This window comes from Macaca mulatta, chromosome 12, assembly GCF_049350105.2.
Source record: "Macaca mulatta isolate MMU2019108-1 chromosome 12, T2T-MMU8v2.0, whole genome shotgun sequence".
In the NCBI taxonomy this organism is placed as follows: domain Eukaryota; kingdom Metazoa; phylum Chordata; class Mammalia; order Primates; family Cercopithecidae; genus Macaca; species Macaca mulatta.
Genome location: NC_133417.1, coordinates 106,874,842 through 106,899,601, shown reverse-complemented (window position 1 = coordinate 106,899,601; position 24,760 = coordinate 106,874,842). Strand labels below are relative to the sequence as shown.

Here is a 24,760-nt window from a genome sequence, read left to right as displayed (position 1 = left end):
GGGATTCCGTCTTACTCCTGCACCTGCTGCTCTGCATTTGATTGGGCAAATTGCTGGGTGAGTTTGCTCTCAGATATGACTGACTTTGCACCATGCTTATTTAAGCAACCTAACATTTCAGTTTCTGTGGATCTGAAGTTCTCTCTGATTGCCTTTATCTTAGACAGACACTATCTTTCTGTCGTTGCAGATAAGCAGTGAAAATGGAGTCTGGAGCGTAGCCGCAGGCCAGGATTATTCCCTGTTTTTAGTGGATACAGAAGACTTCCAGCCTGGGTTATATTACAGTGGCCGACAGGACCCTACAGAAGGTGACAACCTTCCAGAGAATCACAGTGGTTCTAAGACTCCAGTACTTCTCTCCTGTAGTAAGGTGAACAGGAATTGGATCCTAAGGCCCACATTCAGTAACACATGAGAAGTCTTTTTTGTTTTTATTTGTATGTATGCGTAATTATTAGTAAGCATCTCTAACAACCTTATTTAAAATTGCAAACTCCTTTTATTCCCCCTTCATTCCTTATCTTTTCTCTCCTTATTCTCTCCAGAGGGCCTATCACCATCGAACACACTATATAATTAATTATTTTGTCTATTGTCTGCCCTCCTTACTGTAATGTAAGATTCGGAAGGGTAGGGATTTTAGGCTATCTCATTCACTGCTGTAGCCTCATAGTACATACTTTATAAACATTTGTTGAATTAACACCCTCATGTAGGAATATTGGAAAATACATTTTACTGTGAAGTTTCCTGACTGCAGCCATAGAACCCTCGAGGTGAATCAGAACAGAAATAGAGTAGTTGAATTTCTAACTGTAAGTGGGAAGTAACAATGCAAGAGCCTGAGATAGGCTCATGGCAGACCGTGAAAGACCCGACAGACAACCAGCAGTGTTCTGTTTTCCCCTGCTTCACTTCTCTGCCTCTAATTTAATTAATTTATTTTTTGAGACTGAGTCTTGCTCTGTTGCCCAGGCTGGAGTGCAGTGACGCAGTCTTGGCCCATTGCAACCTCTGCCTCCTGGGTTCAAGTAATTCTCCTGCCTCAGCCTCCCAAGTAGCTGAGATTACAGGTGCCCACCACCACGCCCAGCTAATTTTTGCATTTTTAGTAGAGACAGCGTTTCACCATGTTGCCCAGGCTGGTCTTGAACTCCTGACCTCAAGTGATCTTCCTGCCTCAGCCTCCGTAAGTGCTGGGATTACAGGCCTGAGCCACCTTGCTTGGCCTTAATTTTATTTCCTACTGTTTACCTACTGTTTATCCCCTTTTCATTTGATCTGCTTTCTACTCTGTTTTCCTTTCTTCTTTTTCATAAACTGAAACCACTGGCTTATTTCTAGGTTTCCTTTTCCCCATAAAGTGACATGTTGCAGGGAAATTAACCCCCAAAACTAGTATATTCTAGGGTTTCTTATTTTTATTGAGTAAAATAGCATATTGACTTTTTTATTTTATTTTTTTTTTTAGTCTTTGTGTTTGTTTTTCTAGCTAGTAAGTTACGAATGCGTGGGAACAAGATCTTTCTTGCTAAAGGTAACACTGGGACTGAGTACAATGGCTCATCCCTATAATCACAGAACTTTGGGAGGCTGAGACTGCAGGATCACTTGAGGCCAGGAGTTCAAGACCAGCCTGGGCAACATAGCAAGACCCTGTCTCTACCAAAACAAAAAAATATTTAAAAATTAAAGGCAACATTGGCCAAGATGTGTCTGTAGTTGCTGGTCCTGGCGTTACATTCCCCATGAATGATTTCACAGTCTAGATAAAGGATCAAATGGGCCGATGAAAGGAATGAAGAGCTCTCGTGTGTGTCTTTGGTTACCATGGGATGTTAATAGTGCATTGGGTCTGTAACTTGCCTGCCTGATTTAATGGGATATGTGAATAAAGGCATGGAATGTTTTTTATACAGTGGTATCTTGGGTAAATGACAAAAAGTCCCTTTTTAAGAAAATCTCGTTTCATTGTACAAAAGGCAGGTTAATTTTTGAATCCTAGATATTTTAATATATAGCATAGAGATTCTCCCTGATCTCGTTAATCTTATTTTACTCGGAAAGGGGTCCTGAGACATATATCCCTATCATTTGGATCTTTATATATCCAGGGTGTCTGTTTCCAAACACTTGTAATGTGAAATGAAAGGTATCTTGGAGATAATTGAAAGTAGGTGTATATAGTTATGTATAGATCCAGATATGCATATATAACAATGATGCACTGATGAACCAGCTCTAAAAAAAAAGAAGCAACCCCCCACCCCCCACCCCGCCAAATAAAACCCTAGTCTGTAGTGCTTGCAAATTTTCACTGTGGCCAATTTTCAAGCTGCCAATGGTTTAATTACTTGCTTGCAAATTTTCTGAATATTTAAGTTAGCTCTTGTCAGCTGATATAAGCCAGCTTCAGTATACCAAATTACTAACATAATTATATGTTATATTTAATCCTTTTATTTTCTTCTGTTTCAGCTTGGATATATAAGCAGAGTGACAGCAGGAAAAGATAGCTATCTAGCCTTGGTGGATAAAAACATTATGGGGTATATTGCCAGTCTCCACGAGTTAGCTACTACAGAAAGACGATTCTATTCAAAACTAAGTGATATCAAATCTCAGATTCTCAGGCCTCTTCTCAGTTTAGGTAAGTTGCAACCCCCTCTCTCCCACCACTAAATCATCAGGTCTTTATCTCTTCTTCCTGTATCACAAATAATGAAAACCTGTTAGTTTATGGTTTACTTCTTTCTATCCACTGTCTTTGTGTGTGTGTGTGTACACAGGTAGTCAACAATTTATAAACTGTTTCCAATTTGTCAATAGCCTCACTGCCCCTGCCCTGTCCTGCCACTCCCAGAGCTCCCTCAGCTTGCAGAAGTAGAAAAATGGAACTTTTAGGATATTCATGGCAGAGGAGCAAAAACAACTTTGGGAAAGTTGACCCTACATAAAGTTAGACTTCCAAACAACACTTCTGCCCCTGCTGGTCCTAAGAGATCTTCCAGTATACTATCTGAATTTTTTGTTTTCCTCATTATAGTTCTTAGAATTATATCAAGTAGAGATTTATTTGGATTTACAGGTAGTCTCTTAAAATTGTGGATAACTATAAGAGTGTTAAAGATCTTATCCAGCTGGGCATGGTGGCTCACACCTGTAATCCCAGCACTCTGGGAGGCTGAGGAGGGCAGATCACAAGGTCAGGAGTTTGAGACCAGCCTGGCCAACATGGTGAAACCCCATCTCTACTAAAAATTCAAAAATTAGCCAGGCACAGTGGCAGGCGCCTGTAATCCCAGCTACTCAGGAGGCTGAGGTAGGAGAATTGCTTGAATCCAGAAGGTGGAGGTTGCAGTGACCCGAAATTGTACCACTGCCATCCAGCGTGGGTGACAGAGCAACACTCCATCTCGGGGGGAAAAAAGATCTTATCCCTCAGCATGAGTTGATTAAATCTGATTCTTTTTCTTAGCTATGCCCAGCTACAAAGAGATTGGAAGTGAGGGGGTAATACAGAGGGAATGGGTTACAATAGTACTAGATGGGATGCCCCTGTCCAGATATACTGGGTACCTGGGGTTTCTGGGAGAATAGAAAGGAATGCAGAATGGAAGTTGAGGGAACTGTTGCAGATAAACTTTTCCTATTTCAAATTTTTTTTCTGGGCTTGGCCCTACAGTCAGAAAACAGAGAGGAAGTTTTCTTTCTCTTTCTCTGTCCTGCACTCCTTGCCCCCTGTGTTGATCCAGAATTCAGGCTAATACTCAATACATCACTTTTGCCACGTTGAGGACATTGTCTTTCTTGTGCAGGTCAGCCCATTGTTTCTTTTCTTTTCTTTCTTTTTTTTTTTTTTGAGAAGAGTCTTGCTCCGTCACCCAGGCTGGAGTGCAGTGGCATAATCTCGGCTCACTGCAACCTTCACCTCTTGGGTTCAAGCGATTCTTGTGCCTCAGCCACCTGAGTAGCTGGGACTACAGGTGTGCACCACCACACTTGCTAATTTTTGTATTTTTAGTAGAGACGGGGTTTTGCCCTGTTTCCCAGGCTGGTCTTGAACTCCTGGCCTCAAGTGATCTGCCTGCATTGGCCTCCCAAAGTGCTGGGATTACAGGTGTGAGCCACCGTGCCCGGCCTGCCCATTGTTTCTAGTGGAAAAACATCTTTTCAAACAACTAATTTACAGTCTTTGTGAATATAATCCCTTTGTAAGCTGAGGACGGTCTGCATTTGTGTTTTTGTTTTTATTACCTTCTGCCTTTTAAGTGTTGTGGAGTCTCTGTTCTATAAATTCCCCTCCTCTAGGTAGGCTGAACACTCCAGAACTTTGCCAAGGGAAAGGAAGCAATCTAAGCTGGAAGCTTCCTGGATTGCTCTGAAAGGAAAGTTAAATCTGCCTCTCTCCTGTCCTGGTTGCTGATTTCTTTGTTGGTCTTCCCAGTCTAGTTTCCTAATTGCTTGGAAAGAAGTGCTAGAAATGAAGACTTTTAGACAGGCAAAAAGCAAATAGTATCCTGGTGCCCTCTCTGAAATTCAGAGCATCCTCGGCAGTCCAGTGTTTGGATTGCCTTTTCTGCACTGATCGGTTGGGCTTGTCAAAGAGGCAAGTGGAGCAGAAGTCAGAACAAAAAAGCTGAAAATCTTAACAAAGATATAACACCCCAAGTGAGTTTAATTCCTGACTGTCATTAATCAGTGACTTAAATTAGATAATTGACTTCCGTTCTCTTGGCTTCAGATGACTTATCTTCAAAATGACCAGAGAGTTGCATTAGCTCAATGGTTCTCAAATTTGGCTCATCTTTAAAATCACCTGGAGAGTCTTTTTTAACAGAAAAAGCCATCCTGGAATCTATAAGGTTCCTGTGAATGTGTTTTTAACAAGTTCCTCAAAGTACTGGTTACTGTGATCTTTGAGGTTGCTTTAATACTGTAATCATTTGGGTTCCTTAGTTGAGAGCACATGGCAACAGGTTAAGTAGTCTTAGAGGAATTCATAATCATAATCATATGATCGTAATAAAGTGATCGGTTTTCAGTTTATGTTGTTGTCATCATCATCATTATTTTGTTATAGAAAATTTGGGCACTACAACTACAGTCCAGCTGTTGCAGGAGGTGGCTAGCCGATTCAGCAAGCTGTGTTACCTCATTGGTCAACATGGAGCCTCACTGAGCAGCTTCCTTCATGGGGTAAAGGAAGCCAGGAGTTTGGTCATCCTGAAGCATGCAAGTCTCTTCTTGGATAGTTATACAGAGCAAGTATCCAGTCCCGTGTCATGTTCAATCTCTGCAGGGTTATTCTGCCAAGGAGAACAGCTCCTTAATCAGAAGAGACTAGATTAGGGAGAGTGATATAAGGTAATAGAAATTGCAAAGCAGTTATTTTAATCTTAAGCCAACTATAGTTCTGGATTGCTAAAATTTAGTCTTCTCTAAGTGAAAAAAAAAGGTTTAAAAAATGAATTATCATGTTTTCTTCTATATTCTAGCAGAGTGATAGCATAATTTACATAAAATGTACTATTATAAGTGGTTCTTTAGGAAACAATTTTGTTTACTTAACTAAATTGTACTAAAACTTGAAGCAATTAGTAACTAAACAAATTATATTAAGACCAACTGCTGACTGTAAGTATGGAGCTGTTCTGATGTCTGCTTTTTACTTTTGTGTAAATGGAAGTTTTAAAAGATCCAACTATTTTTAACTCGAAGATGTTTTTCCTTAATAAAACCTAGAATAGTTATTCAAGGTTCTTTGCATATTTTTCAAGTAAAATATCCCAAGTGTACTTGAAAATGTAACTTAAAATGTTTCTTACCTTTTCTTAACTTGTATTTTGATATGATGATGTGAGGCATAATTTAAGTGTTATTTTAATGTATGTTAGGTTATGCTTTGATCTGAAGTATGTATAGGTTTTGTTCTCTATTCATTCACACCTCAACCATCCAGCAAACACTGAGTGCCCACTCAGTGCCAGGCATTTGCGGGGAGCTCCAAGCCCACAGCAGCACAGCATGGGGCCTGCGAAAAGCACCAGCCCTCACGGAGTTCATGTTTTGTTGGTGTTTTGATTATTTATAACATAAATAACATGTGTCTATTACTGAAAACTGCACAAATAAAGATAATCAAGTATCACCCATAATCCTACCACCAGGCCGGGCGCGGTGGCTCAAGCCTGTAATCCCAGCACTTTGGGAGGCCGAGACGGGCGGATCACGAGGTCAGGAGATCGAGACCATCCTGGCTAACACAGTGAAACCCCGTCTCTACTAAAAAATACAAAAAACTAGCCGAGTGAGGTGGCGGGCGCCTGTAGTCCCAGCTACTCGGGAGGCTGAGACAGGAGAATGGCATGAACCCGGGAGGCGGAGCTTGCACTGAGCTGAGATCTGGCCACTGCGTTCCAGCCTGGGCAAGAGAGCCAGACTCCGCCTCAAAAAAAAAAAAAAAAAAAAAAAAAAAAAATCCTACCACCAGAACTAACCACTGTTTATCAATTCTTAGTGTATTTCCTTTCCAACCTATGTAATATGTGCAGATAGTTGGATGCTATTTTAATTCTAAGCAAAATTGAAAATATTTGAAGCTGTTGTCTAAGAGGAAATATCCTGGTTTGAGTCTTTTAACACATCATCTTTCAGAAATGAAAAATAAAAATAATAGAACTTACTACTAGTTTTCTTTTTTAAAACTAGATTTTGTTGTTTTTGTGATTCCAGCTTTTACTGGTATAATTTTCATTTTTTGACTGGAATTCATCTCATAATACTTCTACTTCACTTCTTTTTCTTCTCTGGTACTTTAGGCCTTATGCTTAAAAATGCTTTTGTTTAGATATTTTGGGCTTTTTTTTAACATAACGTTTTATTCCTATAGATGGGGCAAGTAAAATATTTGGGTTTATGTATGAATCTTTCAAATTATTTTTATAATAAATTTAAAGTTATTGAAGCCTGGAGTGCAGTCGCACCATTACAGCTCACTGCAGCCTTGACCTCCCAGGCTCAAGTGATTCTCCCACCTCAGCCTCCCGAGAAGCTGGGACTACGGGTGCATGCCAGCACGTCCAGCTAAATTTTTTTATTTTTTGTAGAGACAGGGGTCTCACTATGTTGCCCAAGCTGGTCTCAAACTCCTGGGTGTAAGTTATCCTCCTGCCTTAGCCTCCCAAAGTGTTAGGATTGCAAGTGTGAGCCACTGTGCCTGGCCAAAATTATTTTTAATTGTGATAAAATACACATCACATAAAATTAACCATTATAACCATATTTAATTGTACAGTACTGTGGGCTAATTTTAGTAGGAGTTTCCCTTCTTCCTCAAAGTCAGTTGATTCCCTTTGCCAGCCCAGGTGTGTACAAGAAATGTACAAGGCTCAAAGCAGTATAACTAGACTTGTTCTTTAGCAGTATATCAATATTTAATCAACATTCTCTAACACTGACTCAACCACTTTTAACATAGTTTCTTACCTTCACTGTCATTTATTTCTTTCTTCTTTCTTTTTTTTTTGAGCTGGAGTTTCGCTCTTGTTGCCCAGGCTGGAGTGCAATGGCACGGTCTTGGCTCACCACAACCTCCGCCTCCCAGGTTCAAGTGATTCTCCTGCCTCAGCCTCCCAAGTAGCAGGGATTACAGGCGCCCGCCACCGCGCCCAGCTACTTTTTGTAGTTTTAGTAGAGACAGGGTTTCACCATGTTGGCCAGGCTGGTCTCAAACTCCCGACCTCAGGTAATTCACCTGCCTCGGCCTCCCACAGTGCTGAGATTATAGGAGTGAGCCACCGCCCCCGGCCTTCACTGTCATTTCTTAATTGGGAAACCTGAAGTGAAGATTAGAGAAAATTTTCATTCAAAATTCAACTATTTTAATTATGTTTTCTCAAGTATGTTAATTAAGTTACCACATAATAGATATTGTTTGGTAGATACCAAGTAAATTACTGCATTTTCTGCATAGCTTTAGGTGTTTTTAAAACTTCCTTTTCTATTACCATCTTTTTTTTTTTTTCTTTTTTGGAGACAGAGTCTTACCCTGTCGCCCAGGCTGTGCAATGTTGGAATCACAGCTCACTGCAGCCTCAACCTCCCAGGCTCAATGGATCCTCCCACCTCAGCCTCTCAAGTAGTTGAGACTACAGGCATGTGCCACCATGCCTAACTAATTTTTCTATTTTTTTTTGGTAGAGTCAGGTTTCCCCATGCTGCCCAGGTTGATCTCAAACTCCTAGGCCCAAGCGATCCTCCTGCCTTAGCCTCCCAAAGTGCTGGGATTACAGGCGTGAGCCAATGTGACCAGCCTTATATTACCATCTGTACTAAGCTGGAATTCCCCTACCCCTCCCTTTACCTCCATTATTGTAATTATTACACAACCTGCCCTTCACAAATGTTGACATCACAAAACTTCTGAAATTCGTTGGTGAAATAATCCAGAATTATCTATTCCAGGTATGTGTTTGGAAACTGAAGAACTAATTTACATTTCAGCTAACGTACATGTGTTTTCTTTTCTGCTCAAGGTATTGCACATCTATTACAAATTTCCTGGTTATGGGAGGATTCCAGCTTCTTGCTAAGCCTGCCATGTAAGCAAACCCACACCTTCCAGTTGTTTTCTCAACCAAAGATCATGTTTTATAGTGCTCTGTGTTTTCAAGTGCCCAGGGAAAGCTTTGACTTCATCATTTTACCAAACAAATCAAAATATAAACTTTGAGTAAGTCTTACAAAGGACAGGTACTATTAACCGCTGGTTATCATTGTAAGTAGTATGCCATTGAAAAAGCACTGAATGAATAGGCTCAGGTTCTGGGTCCTTCCGTGCTATCCCTGAGACTTTGGACAACTCTCTTTACTTCAGTAGGCCTAGTGTTTTCTCATCTGAAAAATGGTAATGTTCTCTTTCACTGGAGAGGAACAAATAATGTATGTGCTGATACACAGAAAAAAGTGTTTGCGCAGATAGAAAGTATTTGCATTTAGCTTCTGGGTAAATAATTTAAAAGCTCCTTACACAAGGCAATAATCCCAAACGGATAGTTTCTCAACAAGTGTTGACCCAGCAACAAAGCCAAGGTTTTAAAAAAATCTGTATTTAACTTTTTTTTTCTTTTTAAAATAGAAGAGATAGGGTCTCACTGTGTTACCCAGGCTGGTTAGGAACTCCTGGGCTCAAGTGGTTCTCCTGTCTTGGCCTCCCAAAGTGCTGGGATTACAGGCATGCACCACTGTGCCAGGCCAAAAATTCTGTATTTTAATAGAAAATACTTTAAATATGTACTCATCACCCAGATTTAGCAGATGTTAATGTTTTACGTTTGCTTTTTTTTTTTTTTTTTTTTTTGAGACAGGGTCTCGCTCTGTCATCCAGGCTGGAGTGCAGTGGCACAATCTTGGCTCACTGCAACATCTGCCTCCTGGGTTCAAGCAATTCTCCTGCCTCAGCCTCCCGAGTAGCTGGGACTACAGGTGTGCACCACCACACCCAACTAATTTTTGTATTTTTAGTAGAGACGGGGTTTCACCATGTTGGCCAAACTGGTCTGGAACTCCTGACCTCAAGTGATTCACCCATCTTGGCCTCCAAAAGTACCGGGCTTACAGGTGTGAGCCACCACGCCCAGCCCCGTGTTTCCTTTTGATCTTTTATCCTGATAGAAGGAATGCTAACCATCTCATCTCATTTCTAGTTTTAATGGGAATACTTTTAATATTTCACTATTAAAAATGATTACTTTAGGTTTTTGGTAGATACAATTTATAGGGTTAAAAAGCCCCTATTTCTAAAAGTTGTAGAGGAAGCGATTTTTATAATGTTAAATATCTCTGCGTTTCCAAATTCCAAAATTCAGTAATCTATGTATTAATTTTTTAATACATTACTGAATTAAATTTACTTATACAGTTGTCTCTTAGTACCCATGAGGGATTGAGTCCAGGACCTCCCAAAGGAAACCAAAATTCAAGGATGTTCGAGTCCCTGATATAAAATGGCTTAGTATTTGCATATAACCTGTGCACATCCTTTCATATATGTTAAATCATCTCTAGATTACTTATAACATCTAATAAAATATAAATGCTATATAAATTGTTGTTATATGGTATTGTTTAGGAATTAATGACAAAAAAGTGGTAGAGACATAATTTTTTTATGAAATATTTTTGGTCTGAGGTTGTTGAATCCACAGATTTGGAACTCACAGATATGGAGGAGCTTTTTCTCCTTTTCTGTTTCCTGGAAGTTCGTAGTTTATATGAAGTAGGAATTATTTGTACTCTGAAGATTTAGTAAAATTCATCTGTAAAAATAATCTGGGCTTCATGGGGACATTTGCTGTAGGGAGTTTTTACTGATTTAATGAATAGGTATTTTCAGGTCTTTATTTCTTTTTATGGCTTTTGTTATTTATATTTCTCTGGAAAATTGTTCATTGCACCCGTGTTTTAAAGTTTATTGGCATAATGTTCAAGTCTTAAGATGATTACACCAGAATAACTGTAGTTGTACCCCCTATTTTTCATTCTTATGATTTTTGGGCCTTTTATCTTTTTTATCTTTATCAGTCTTGTCAGCAGTTTACTACTTTTTTAATTAATTTTTTCAAAAATTAGGGAATCATTTCTTTCCCTTTTAAAAAATTTCATTAATTTCTGTTTTTTATTTCCTTCTTTCTTTTTGTTCACCTGTTAACTTCTTACAACTTCGAGTTTAGCACTTGGTTCATTCATTTTTCAAATTTAAAATTTTTCTAATGTAGCCATCTAAGGCTACAAATTTCCCTCTAATTGTTGCTTTAGCTGAATCTCACAAGTCTTGATACGTTTTGTTTTTATAGTCATTCAGTTCTAAATATTTTTGGATGTATTTTTCTAACTTCCATTATGAATCCTTGGACTTACACGCTTGTTGATTTCCAAAATATAGGAGTTTGGCCTTTATTTTTTAAAATGACAGGTTCAAGAATATGTCTTTAACCTTGTGTAGTAACTTTAAAATTCTTGATCTTAATACATCACCATTTTCCATTCTTTTACTTTCAGCCTGTCTACATTGTTTTGGTATATTTCTTATAAGGAGCAAATGGATAGACTTATTGTTTGTTGTTATTGTTGTTGTTTACATTTGAGAACTTCTGGTTTTGACAAGTTTAGATTTGTAATTACTGATTTTATATTTATTATTTTAAATCTCATTATTATAATGACTAAAATAGCTTAGTTAACCTATAATGTTGGTGAAATGCTGAATCATAGCCAAAGAAAATAGGAGAAAATGGGGTTGTACCCAAACCTATAATTAAATGGAGCAGAGAGAAAATGCAATAGTTATTTTTCAAATAGTAATGCTTAAAGAAAAACAAGTTTAATTACAGGAAGATGCAAAAGATAGATGAAGACTTGTGACAATTTAAATGGAAAGCTTCTGGGCTTCCTGAAGGGCTACAGCAATTACTGACCCTGGTTCCTTATTCTGCTGTTGTTGACCTTCCTCTAGTATTTCTGAGTCAGATTCACATTACCGAACAACTGACCTTGTTAGAACAGGAAAATGAGATGACATAAGTTGAAAGCCTCTTGCCTTTTGCACAGCACCATGCCCAGAGCCTGGGTTTTACATAGTTAAAGGCAGCACTGACAACTTTTTCCCATTTCTATTTACAAAGTCAATAGTTAAAATTACCTTAAAGATTTCATTTTCAGAGGAGAGTTTGAGAATATCTAGAGCACAGCTAGGGTGCCCACATGGCTGTTAGTGGATCTTGGATGATGATGTGCAAGCACTTATCATTCATCTGATTTATCACTCAGCTGCTCACATCAGGCTTGCCTGGTGGTTTGATTATTATGCAAGTTTTTTTTCTTAACTGTGATAAAATATATGTAATGTCATATTTATTTTAATCTTAATTGTACACTAATATGTGTGCAATTGAGGGGCATCAAATACATTCACAGTATTGTATAACCATCACTATTTTTTCATTATCCCCAAGAAAAACTGAGTGCATGTTAAATAATAACTCCTCCCATACTGTCTCCCCCTGTCTACCTGGCTCTGGTAACCTCTATTCTACTTCCTCTCTGTATGAGTTTGCCCAGTCTAGGTACCTTATATGAGTCGAATCATGTATTTATTTGCCCTTCTGTGTCTGGCTTATTTCTTTAAGCATAGTATTTTTAAGGTTCATTCATGTTGTAGCATACGTCAAAATTTCATTCTGTTTTATGGCTGAATAATATTCTCTTATATGTACACACTACTACATTTTATCAATCAGTTCATCTGCTGATGGACACTTTGGTTGTTTCTACCTTTAATATTTTTATTTTAAAAATCTGAGTAAAAAGTATAGACCTTGCCATATAAGGAAAAAGTAATATTGCCACTATTAGATTAAAAACTCCCTAGAAAAGATAAGCTGATCAGAGATGATTTCTGGTTCAGATTTCTTAGGAGTGTAGCTTGTCCTCTTTCAGGGAAGACTGTAGGTAAGGACATGAGTGAGTCCTGGAAAGTAGTGGAGTTCACAAGAGTTGGAACATTTCTGGTCTGCTGTAGACTGGGTACTGGGTATTGAGGAGAAATAAGGTCCAAGGGAGTTTGTGTTCACTATATCTTACCTCCGCCTCTCAGGAGCAGGTCAAAGCAGAACACTTGTATAGAATTAAATAGTCCTCAGCTGGTCTCTGCAGTAGAACATGGAGAACAAAGTAAGAACATTAGCACAAGCCAAACATAAATAAAATCTGGGCACTCTATCTAAGATCTTTTTTTGTTGTTGTTGTTGTTGAGACAAGCTGGTCTCCCAGGCTGGTGTGCAGTGGCACAACCACGGCTCACTACAGCCTCAACTTCCTGTGCTCAAATGATCCTCCTGCCTCAGCCGCCTGAGTAGCTGGGACTACAGGTGTACACTTCCATGCCTGGCTAATTTTTGTATTTTTTGTGGAGACAGGGGTTCGTTATGTTGCTCAGGCTGGTCTCAAACTCCTGGGCTCAAGCTATCCACCCACCTTGGCATCCCAAAGTGCTGGGATTACAGGTGTGAACCACTGCACCCAGCTCACCAACTCTTACTGCTTTACCATTAAGTATTTTGGTTTGGTGAGCTAAGCCTTAATGGGTTATTGATCAGCATTAAAATTTGGAATAAAATTTTAACGATGAATTTATAAAAAACTGAATATTAAAAACTAATTTTTGGCTTCAGTTTGAAATGCTTTTGAAGATCTCAGCATTGAAATCGTCACATATAATCATCTTTATTGTTTCTTGTTAACTGTAATACTAGTTCTTTCAGCTTTTTATTACTTTCCTATAATAAACTCATAATTGAAGGAAAAAAGAAGAAATTAGAAGTGTTTTAATATCCACACTAATTCTGTTGGAGCAAGGAGCTTCGCTTTTCTTCCAGTGTTTCTATTTAGCACAGCTGCCTAGAGCAATTAGTCTTGCCATTTATTGCTGTGACTTTTGGCTTTGAAATTAACAGGTAATGGTGTCAGCTGGTCTCTGATTATTCACCTTAAATTGTGGGATGCATGATTCATTTCCTGGAACATAGGCACAAGCCTGTGATTAACCATTTGTATTGCTACCATTTGCTACTTTTTATACTTAAAAAATCCTATCTTATAGATAGGGAAATTCTTTTAATTATATCTGGCTTATTTCATTGTATTTCTACTTTCATAGCAGCTAAAAAATGTGCATTCTGAAAGGTACTTTCTAGTGAAATGTTTTATTTAATATCATGCATATTACCAATTCAAAAAGGATTAACTAATTTTGTTTTCCTCTGCCTCTAGTGATTTCCTAAATAAAAACCAAGAGCTGTTGCAAGATTTATCAGAAGTGAATGATGAAAACACTCAGTTGATGGAAATACTGAATACTTTGTTTTTCTTGCCAATCAGACGACTTCATAATTATGCAAAAGTTTTGCTAAAGCTTGCTACTTGTTTTGAAGTGGTAAGCTCCCATGTATACCTCTTTGGACATTTGGAAAGCCAAGGATCATAGTTGTTTGTATGGATTATGCCACCACAAGATCTGGAACTCCAGTAATTTAATATTTACATGTGTCTAATTAAATTTAATTTTCTTCAGGGAAATGATAGAGGAAAGTATGACTGTAGATAAATTGAGTTTTCTGTGGATTCAGTTTCCTTTTAGGGCCTTATCAAGATGAATAAACTGTATTCATTTTATGAAACTTTGTCTAAAGTTGAGACTCTATCAGATGTTACTCACTCAGTAGTTGTCAAAATTTATTGGATGCATGCTGACTATGAGTTAAACAGAGCTCTTCAAAGCCCTGGTTTTCTGTATAAAGGCATACACCTGTAAGGCAGGGGTGTTAACTGACCTGGATTCATGCTAGACTTTATACCAGGTGTTTAGGTTACCTTAGCAAATGCTGAGAGGAATCAGTGTTACAGGATTTTCTCAAATGTTAACTAGTCCACTCCTATATAAAACTAGTTAGGTGGAATCCTAGGAAGTTAGCACCACACTAGGATATAGATGTATGTTAAAGCTGGTCCTGAGACATTCACCTTTCAAATACCATCGAAATGTGTGGTTTCATTTTGTTTCTACCCTGAAAGTCTCTAGATAAATTATAATGACTCCAAAGTCCCTTATAGGTTTTTTTTTGTTGTTTGTTTGTTTGTTAGTTTTTGAGACAGAGTCTCATTCTGTCACTGGGGCTGGAGTGCAGTGGCGCAATCTTGGCTCACTGCAACCTCCACCTCCCAGGTTCAAGTAATTCTCATGCCTCAGCCTCCTGAGTAGCTGAGATTACAGGTATGTGCCATGACACTGGCTACTTTTTTTTTGTTTTTGTATTTTTAGTAGAGATGGGGTTTCACCATGTTGGCCAGGCTGGCCTCGAACTCCTGACCTCAAGTGATTGCCCTGCCTCGGCCTCCCAAAGTGCTGGGATTACAGGCATGAGCCAACATACTGGCCCCTTATAGGTTTAGAATCTTCTTAATCTCTGGGTCTGTCTCTTGATCTAAACAGATGTCACCCCTCAGAGTGACCCAGGAACTGATCGATGTAGGCTTTCTACAGTTGAGCCTACTGTGATCTTGTAGGTCTTTTCTTTAGTCTGATTTTGACTTTAAAACTAGACTAAAGAAAAGACCTACAAGATCTTTAAACTGATCTAGCTTTAGCTGTGAAGGTTTGACCTATCAAATATCCCAATGAGATACAACTTTCACCCCAATATGGCCTCAGTCAACAAAAAAGTTTCCTACCAGATCAGCTTAGAATTGTTCAGAGTCAGAGTTCAGTTTTCCTGGATGTAGCTTTCATGTGTTTTATATTTCCTTCCTGAAACACTCCCACTCCCATCCTCATTCTGGGACAAAAGTCATTTTATCATGAAAATAAAGCCCTCTTTGACTATATTGGTTCTCTTTCCCCTATCCATCTCTGAAGGATTATTTACTCTATTTTGCTAACACTTTCCATTATTCACTTCTCATGTTATATCAGTGGCCCTTATCCTCATCACAGGGGGTCAAAATCAACCGTGGAAGCTTTTTCAAAACAAACCTGCCCGTATTCCATCACTATACATTATAATTGAGTAAGTCTAAGGCACACCTTTGACATCGTGTGTGTGTACACATATATGTATTTTTTAAATGTCTCCATATAAAAATAATAATAAACTTAACATTTATTGAATGAATTCCATATGCCAGGCAGTGTTCTAAGCAAGTTATATGTATTCATTTAATCCCCGCATCAACTCGGTGAAGTAGGCATTATTATTATACCTATTTCATCATCAGCCTTTTACAGATGAGAGAATTGAGACACAGCTGAGAACTGGCAGAGCTACAATTCATATCCAGGCTCTGGTTCCAGAATCTGTTCTCTTAACCTACTTTTCTAGATTGTCTTTTATGGTATATAGCCTGTTAACAAAACCACTGCATTATTCTGGTACATTTTTCTATCTTGTCTGCCTAATTATGGTACAAAGATCATGCCTTATTTTTTTTTCCCTAGCATTCTAGCAGAATGTTTCATATGTGGTAGATACTCATTAAATGTTTCTTAAGTGAATGGAAAAAATGAAAATGAGTGACTCTCACAATTGTGGCAAGTAAACTCATGAATGTGAGAGATCATCCTTCGATCTTACCTTCTGCTCCCTCACTACATGGCATAGCAGTTACACCCATCCCAGTAGTTGGTTCTCAAAGCTTGGTTTGCAGACCCCTGGGGCTTCCAAAGACCATTTCAAGAGGTTCACAAGGTCAAAACTATTTTCATGACAGTACTAAGATATTTGCCTTTTCCACTGTGTTGTCATTTACATTGATAGTGCAGAAGTTAAGGTGGGTAAAACTGCTGGCTCCTTGGTAGGAATCAGGGCAGTGGCACCAGACTATACTAGTAGTCATTGCATTCTTCATTGCCATGCACTTGCAGTTAAAATACAATTTCACTTAAGAATGTCCTATTACGTGTGGTGACGTGCAAAGTACATGTAAAGCAGTTCTGCTGCATGCTGAAGTGTGGTGGTTTTTCAAGAAAAAGCATGATTGTGATTGTTGAGTTGAGAGCTCCTGTTGAAATAAATGGGTTGCTTTTTTTTTTTTCTTTCAACTTGAAAGGACAATTGACAGATAAACTGATTTTTCAGATTTGGATATTGGCAGATATTTTCTCAGAAATGAGTAAATGAACCTGTCATTTCAAAGGGAACAAATGATAGTATTTGTTGCCAATCATAAAATCTCAACTTTTAAGCAAAAATTAGAATGTTAGAGATGAATTTCCCACCGTGAGTGTGACAGTTTCCTGATACTTAGGACTTTATCTCATGAGATTGGTGGTTCTATGATCCTGTGATTTTTGATGTTGTAGAAGAAAGATGTCAACATTTGGAAAATCTGCATAATTCAGTCAACCAGTATTTTCTATATGTCCAATCCACAATCATAGATGGTACAAAGTCATAGATGGTAAAAGACCCATTCAAAGAGCGCGATGAACCCCTGGATTTTAACATCTCAGCGTACAAAAAGCTCATGGCTGTGGTTTTAGATTCCACATTGCAGCTCTCTTTAAGAATCTACCACTTAGCAAGTTTTAATGTAGTATCAAAGGAAAATATCCACATTCATTTGAAATGGCTATTAAAATGCTTCTCTCTATTCCAGGTATATACCTTTATAAGACCAGATTTTCTTCATAGGTTTTAACCAAACAACATATAACACAGTAAATGCAGAAGCTGATATAAAAGTCCAGCTGTCATTTTTAAAGCCAGATAATAAAGAGATTAGAAAAAATGTGGACCATTGCCATTTTTCTCACTAAAAACTTTTTTTTTTTTTTTTTTTTGAGACGGAGTCTTGCTGTGTTGCTCAGGCTGGAGTGCGCATCTCAGCTCACTGCAAGCTCCGCCTCCTGGGTTCACGCCATTCTCCTGCCTCAGCCTCCCAAGTAGCTGGGACTACAGGTGCCCGCCAGCACGCCCGGCTAATTTTTTGTATTTTTAGTAGAAACAGAGTTTCACTCTTAGCCAGGATGGTCTTGATCCCCTGACCTCATGATCCGCCAGCCTCAGCCTCCCGAAGTGCTGAGATTATAGGCGTGAGCCACTGAGCCCTGCCACTAAAAAAGTTTTGTAAGTGAATTAATAAAAGCTTTTGACATTTCTTAATTTTATGTTCTAATATGGTAAATATTAATAGATACAGTCCACATAAGAAAAATAAAGGGATCCCGAGACCAAAACATTTGAGAACTCCTGCCCTATCCTGGGGTCTCTGCTGCTCTCCTCAGTAACTGCCGGGTTTTGTCTCTCTCCCCTGAATTATTCCCCTATTTCATATGTATTTTTATGTAGTAGAATTTTTCTAAAACCAGTCTCCTTTTCCCAGTCTCCTGCAATGTGCTACTTATGCTCTTGGGCCAAATTTTCCCCTACATTTAATGCTATATATCTAAAGCAGACTGAGGCTACAGATTCTGGATAATGATTTTATGTTCTTTTTTTTTCCTCTTTAATTTTTGCCCTGTAGGCATCTCCAGAATATCAGAAACTGCAGGATTCCAGTTCTTGTTATGAGTGTCTTGCTCTCCATCTCGGCAGGAAGAGGAAGGAAGCAGAATACACACTGGGCTTCTGGAAGACCTTCCCCGGAAAAATGACGGTAAGCCATGCCAGTTGTCATTTGTTACCCTAGCAAACAGCAACTGTTTCGATAACAATTGATATCATTTTCTCTGTTCCTCACTTGTTTATGGCAATAACATTTTAATGACCCCTTTCCTAAAATGTCTAAGGACCATACCAATGGGTACTCTAAATACCTTCTCTCATTTCTAGAAATCCTCTCTGAAGACTTACTCACCTTTAGTTTGTTTTTGTCTTCTTTTTTTTTTTTTTTTGAGACAGAGTCTCGCTCTGTCGCCCGGGCTGGAGTGCAGTGGCCGGATCTCAGCTCACTGCAAGCTCCGCCTCCCGGGTTCCCGCCATTCTCCTGCCTCAGCCTCCCGAGTAGCTGGGACTACAGGCGCCCACCACCGCGCCCGGCTAATTTTTTGTATTTTTTAGTAGAGACGGGGTTTCACCGTGTTAACCAGGATGGTCTCGATCTCCTGACCTCGTGATCCGCCCGTCTCGGCCTCCCAAAGTGCTGGGATTACAGGCTTGAGCCACCGCGCCCGGCCTTGTCTTCTTTTTAATCTCCTTTGAGCTCTGATTTTGTGAAGTGGTTAGATCCCATATAAATTTAGTTTTTACACCACGCTAAGCTATGACCAACAAATTCCCTTAAACGTGATTTGTGTCTGTTTTATTTTCTCTTTACATGTTAAAATGATTTTGATTGTTTCACTTAGTATTATATTTGTCTTTAATTCCAGGACTCCTTGAGGAAGCCAGAGCGTCGACTGCTGTGTGAGAGCAGTAACCGAGCCCTGTCTCTGCAGCATGCTGGGAGGTTTTCTGTGAATTGGTTCATTCTCTTTAATGATGCACTGGTCCATGCCCAGGTAGGCTGGATTCCTCACCTTAAAAGAATCCCTGAAAGGTGGAATCCTATCCTTTTTAACTGTACTATCAGTTTATGTTCAAAACTAGTGTGAGTTTACTGAGACTGTTGACTGAAAGAGACTGTTCAGCTACAGCATGGATTTGTGTATGCACTGGATTTCAGAGAACTTCTGAACTTTCCAGCTTGAGAATGAGTGGCAGCCATGTGAAAGGGGCCCTGCAGCAGAGATGGCAAGGCCCTTTGGGTTAGCTGTGTTATGGGGACAATGTGGCAGAATTGGTGGCACCTGCATGGACTTAACTATTTCAAGGGGTTGTGCAGCAGCGACTGCAGGGCCCATGTGGGTTAATGACATGAAGGGGATATGGGCAGAGACCCCAAGGTCTACATGGGCTTTCATAAAAGTGCCTCCATGTTCTCTGTTTCAGTTCTCCACACACCATGTTTTCCCTCTGGCCACGCTGTGGGCAGAGCCACTGTCTGAAGAAGCTGGTGGTGTGTAAGTGTGTCCCCCCTCCCCACTCTACCCCGTCCAAGTCTGTTACCCTTGCTTCCTTAAATGTGAAAAAAGGCTCAGGAGGACTTGGGAGACAGTCTCCCCATTCTGCATAACGAGACCCACCTCCCAGCACATTAGACAGTAAAGTAGTCTATTGATAATAAAATGGCCTGTTGCAAAGATCATGGCAAATCACGATCAGGTGATGAAAAGGCATCTTCATTGCACACATCCCCATCGTTCAACACAGAGCAGAGAATTCTTTGTTCTTTCCACCATGGTGGGACCCAAAACCAAACAAGCGTTTACATTAATTGACTTCTGCTCCTCTTGAAATAAAGAGGTTGCTTTTCAAATTTGAGGATTGATACTGTAACGACAGGTTGTTAAACCTACTGGTATTTGTCCTTGTGAACGTTTTAGGAATGGCTTAAAGATAACCACACCTGAGGAGCAGTTCACTCTCATTTCATCTACACCCCAGGAAAAGGTTAGTCCATTATAGTATTTGCTTTCAATCTTCACCCTGGCTCTTTCTGCCTCTTGTGTAATAAAGAAGAAATATAAATTGTTCTTGCTTGACTAATGATGTACAGTTCTTCTGATAAATCTTCATTAAGCCAAAACTATAGGTTCTTGGTTTTGTTTTTTTTTTAATGTGACTCAATTTTAAACATATAGCAGAGAAATCCAAGAGCCAGTCAATATTACTCTATTAATAGGAAAAGCATGGGACGCAAATAATTTATTCACACCAAAGAAAACTAACAGGATGTAAAGCAATGCTTGATGAATTGTTGCCTTAAGCTTATTGACATTACTTTTTGCTCCTAGACAAAGTGGCTGCGAGCTATAAGCCAAGCTGTAGATCAGGCTTTGAGAGGGATGTCTGATCTTCCTGCTTATGGAAGTGGTAGCAGTGTTCAGAGACAGGAACCACCCATTTCACGCAGTGCCAAATATACTTTCTACAAAGATCCTCGCCTAAAGGATGCCACCTATGATGGACGCTGGCTTTCAGGGAAGCCTCATGGCAGGTGAAAATGTTGAAGATTTATACCTGGGGTGAGGATGATCATCACGTGATAGAAAAAGTATTGATTACCTGAAATATTAGTTGACATGCATTATTCTTTGCTTACGCATTCCAGAGGGGTTTTGAAGTGGCCTGATGGAAAGATGTATTCTGGCATGTTCAGGAATGGCTTGGAAGATGGGTAAGAAAATTCTGTAAAATATGATAGTAAATTCAAGTTCAGTAAGGTCATAAATTATGTTATTTTGTATGCAGAGCTGCTTTTCAAACAAATAGTAGATTTTTGTTGTTATTTTTCAGAAATGCACATGTATGATCATGAAGAGAGCCAGGAGTGAGGGGTACAGCCTCTGATTTACCTAGACTGGGTCATTTTCCTTGATAGCTGTGTGACCTCAAATTACACAGCCTTCCATCTGTTAAAATGGGGCTATGTTTTCTATAATTTCTGAGTTGTGAAGACTGAGAACTTTGGTAATGTTAATGGTAGGACTATTGAGACAGTAGTCCCCCTTTACACAAAGGACATAGAAAAATTTTCCTTTCAGTTGTTTTAAGTCATCTTTAATTTCTGTGGTATGTTAAAGGAGAAAATTTCCAAGTGCTCTATTATCCTAATGATGTTCTAATGACTTTTTAAAATAAATTTATCATGTTTTCTAACACTAGAAATGTATTTACCTGATTAGTTTGTGACAGTATTTTGTATAATGTTAAGGAAGTAATTTATTTTAGTGTATAAAAAATGTTGGGTAGGTGATTTTGTGTGTCTGTGTGATCATGTAAATTCTTGTGATGTGTTAAAGTCTCTTTTTAATAGACTGTTAGAATGAGAAGGACTTTAGATCATCTCATTTACCCACTGAGTTGCCCCTCTTATTATCTAAATAAAGGAGCTGGATACCTGGGCTTACCCCATGGTGGTGCAGGTAATTAGTGACAGAGATAGGCGAAGGACACAGGTCTTCTGTTTTTCACCGGACTTGTATTAAAACACCGTATCTTAGTGTAGTGGGGCTGATGTCCCACTCCTCTTGCCAAACAGCTTAGGTTATAGATTCACCTTAAACCAAGATGCTGTTTTAACCCTTTCCTCCTACAGGTGAATGTTTTCTCTGTCTTCCTTGTTAAAATGTTTACCACGATACACATACAAAAGGTGAATATGTCATAAATGCATATTCTTTTGTTATTTTTTCTTTTTCGTGGCAGGTATGGAGAATACAGAATCCCAAACAAGGCAATTAACAAAGAAGACCATTATGTGGGCCATTGGAAAGAAGGAAAAATGTGCGGTCAAGGAGTCTACAGGTAATGACATTGGAAAGGCTGTTCGACTGGTGTTGGTTTTTCATATAACCATGTAAACCTGAATGTTTGCATAGTCAAAATTTCCAAGGTTTAAGTTTTGCTTAGTCTTATAGATAAAATTTAGAGGAGTAAATACAATTGAAACTCTCTGTGATCTTCTTTTAAAGGTCAACCCCTCATCTATCACAGGATGAAAATACTGGATTATTAAATTTAGTTCTTATCTAAATTTTATATACCTTATAAACCATAAACCATAATTTTCTCATAGAGACTCCTATATGTCTTATCTATAAATTTATCTTATTTTTATTTACTTGATTCTAATGGACAAAACTTTTATTCTTCCGTCTTACAAAAAACTCATTATTTCATTTTCCCGTAAGAGACTAAAAACACATTTTTTCCATGTTAATGCAAAATACCACCCATGGTGTCTTTAACTTTTTAACTTTAATCATTCAAAAACAAGGTTTTTTTAAGTGGTGAAAAATAATCGTATAAACAAATAATTATAGCTACCAGTGAGACTGAGTATGGTTTTGGATTTTCTAAACTTTGTAAAAATGAGCATCAGAATTCATTGTGCATGTGGTAATTATCCATTCTTTCCAACCACAGCTATGCTTCTGGTGAAGTGTTTGAGGGTTGTTTCCAAGATAATATGCGTCATGGTCATGGCCTTCTACGAAGTGGGAAATTGACGTCCTCTTCTCCTAGTATGTTCATTGGCCAGTGGGTAACGGATAAGAAAGCAGGATATGGTGTCTTTGATGATATCACTAGGTACAGTGTTCTCCTTCTTTTCTCACAGTTTAAGCAAATGATTAAGCACCATGATTATTTAACAAGCAGTTTATACTTATTTTGTCTTTTTCATGGAGATTAGTAAGATTTCTTTGAGTTTGAGTAGGTGAAAAATGAACCTTCTTTTATGACAAACCCTTTTATTTATTAATTTTAATTTTTTGAGATAGGGTCTCACTCTGTCACCCAGGCTGGAGTGGTGCGATCTCAGCTCACTGCAATGTCTGCCTCCTGGGTTCAAGGGATCCTCCTACCTCAGTCTACCAAGTAGCTGGGACCACAGGCACACACCACCACACCCAGTTAATTTTTTGTATTTTTGGTAGAGACGGGGTTTTGCCATATTGTCCAGGCTGGTCTCGAACTCCTGGCCTCAAGTGTTCCACCTGCCTTTGCCTCCCAAAGTGCTGGGATTATAGGCATGAGCCACCGCACCCAGCCTCTTTCTTTTTAAGTTAGCAAACTTTTGTGTAAGAAAAACCTGTGCATAGGTTTTATTCTGCTTATTACATTTTAAATGAAATTATTTAGAGTTGAATTCTAGGCCTTCTTTTTAAAAATTATATATTTTAAAGTTATCAAGTAACTACCTGGGGTATCTACAGACCTGTGTCAGATAGACCACAATATTAAATTCCTCAGAGAACATTACTGAGTGAGATGTCTTTTGCTCTCACCTTGTCCCATATTTGAGGAGACAAAGTTAACTACTTTAACTAGAAAAATGGAATCTATACCAGCCTAGGGTTGATGCCTGGGATCTCCCATGTGATAATTGTCTTTTCCCTACTTTATCCTTGTCTTCAGTGCTTTTTCTTTTCTTTTTATTTCTGTGCAGGGGAGAAAAGTATATGGGAATGTGGCAAGATGATGTGTGTCAAGGGAATGGTGTGGTGGTTACCCAGTTTGGATTATACTATGAGGGCAACTTTCACCTTAATAAAATGATGGTGAGTGGAATATTTGCATGTAGTTATTACTAACTTGTTAAAGCTCCTTTGTCCCTAACTTTTTAAGTCATCTTTTGATTAGTTTCTACCTCTTAGTACTATTTTCCTTCTTTTAAGATTCCATAAGGCTTTGGGGATATGACTGCGTGCACTCTTAAGTTACTCTATTTTATGTGTTGTAATTTTTCTCTTGTTTTCTTCTTATAGGGAAATGGGGTTTTGCTTTCCGAAGATGATACTATCTATGAGGGAGAATTTTCAGATGACTGGACTCTTAGTGGAAAGGTTGGAAACTAGCTTTCTTCTTTTTCTCTCTAATAAATTCTTTTACTAATTTTTTTGACTTTAAAAATAGCTGATTTATATATCCATAAAATTCATCCCTTTCAAGTGCACATTTCAGTGATTTTTAGTCAACATAGCTGTACAAACTACCACCACAATCCAGTTTCAGAACATTTCCGTCACCCAAGAAAATCCCTTCTGCTCATTCAGTGACTTCCATTTCCACCACCAATCCCAGCCAACCACTAATCACTCTTAATCACTCTATAGATTTGCCTTTTCTCGGCCTTTTGTATAAATGGAATCATACATGCAATCTCCTCTATGTGGCTTCCTACACTTAGCATAATGTTTTTGTTTTTTCCATATTGTGGCATGTATAGTATTTGTTCCTTTTTATGACTGAATAGTTTTCCAAAACTACATTTTGTTTATTCTTTTACCAGTTGATGGACATTGAGTTATTTCCAACTTAAGACTATTGTGAATAATGCTGCCATAAACTTTCAAATGCAGTTTCTTGTGTAGACATATATTTTCATTTTCATTTCTCAAGTAGATGCCTAGAGTGGAATTGCTGGGTTTTATGGTAAATTGATGTTTAACGTATTAAGAAACTGTCAAACTTTTTTCCAAAATGTCTGTACCATTTTACATTCCCATCAGCAATGTGTGAGGATACTAATTTCTCCATATCAATGAGGATACTAATTTCTCCATATCAAAAAATATTTCTTATTTTCAGTCTTTTTTCTTACAACCATTCCAATGGGTATGAAGTGGTATATCCTGGTTTTCATTTGCATTTCCCTA

At 38.5% G+C, this 24,760-nt stretch overlaps 1 protein-coding gene across 4 annotated transcripts in view; it reads left to right on the top strand.

The window, feature by feature from the left end:
* The window catches only part of ALS2 (alsin Rho guanine nucleotide exchange factor ALS2), an 81,019-nt gene that overhangs the window by 34,297 nt on the left and 21,962 nt on the right, over positions 1 to 24,760 (top strand). For all 4 annotated transcript variants that reach the window (XM_077957376.1, XM_015110664.3, XM_028830980.2 and 1 more), the window contains 15 exons: positions 191 to 373; positions 2,482 to 2,653; positions 5,087 to 5,267; positions 8,541 to 8,606; positions 13,834 to 13,996; positions 18,082 to 18,213; positions 18,929 to 19,057; positions 19,488 to 19,558; positions 19,982 to 20,048; positions 20,393 to 20,595; positions 20,710 to 20,775; positions 21,807 to 21,905; positions 22,527 to 22,691; positions 23,551 to 23,662; positions 23,870 to 23,947. In XM_077957376.1, coding sequence (XP_077813502.1) covers positions 191 to 373; positions 2,482 to 2,653; positions 5,087 to 5,267; positions 8,541 to 8,606; positions 13,834 to 13,996; positions 18,082 to 18,213; positions 18,929 to 19,057; positions 19,488 to 19,558; positions 19,982 to 20,048; positions 20,393 to 20,595; positions 20,710 to 20,775; positions 21,807 to 21,905; positions 22,527 to 22,691; positions 23,551 to 23,662; positions 23,870 to 23,947 — 1,887 coding nt within the window. The remainder of the gene's footprint in view (positions 1 to 190; positions 374 to 2,481; positions 2,654 to 5,086; positions 5,268 to 8,540; positions 8,607 to 13,833; positions 13,997 to 18,081; positions 18,214 to 18,928; positions 19,058 to 19,487; positions 19,559 to 19,981; positions 20,049 to 20,392; positions 20,596 to 20,709; positions 20,776 to 21,806; positions 21,906 to 22,526; positions 22,692 to 23,550; positions 23,663 to 23,869; positions 23,948 to 24,760) is intronic.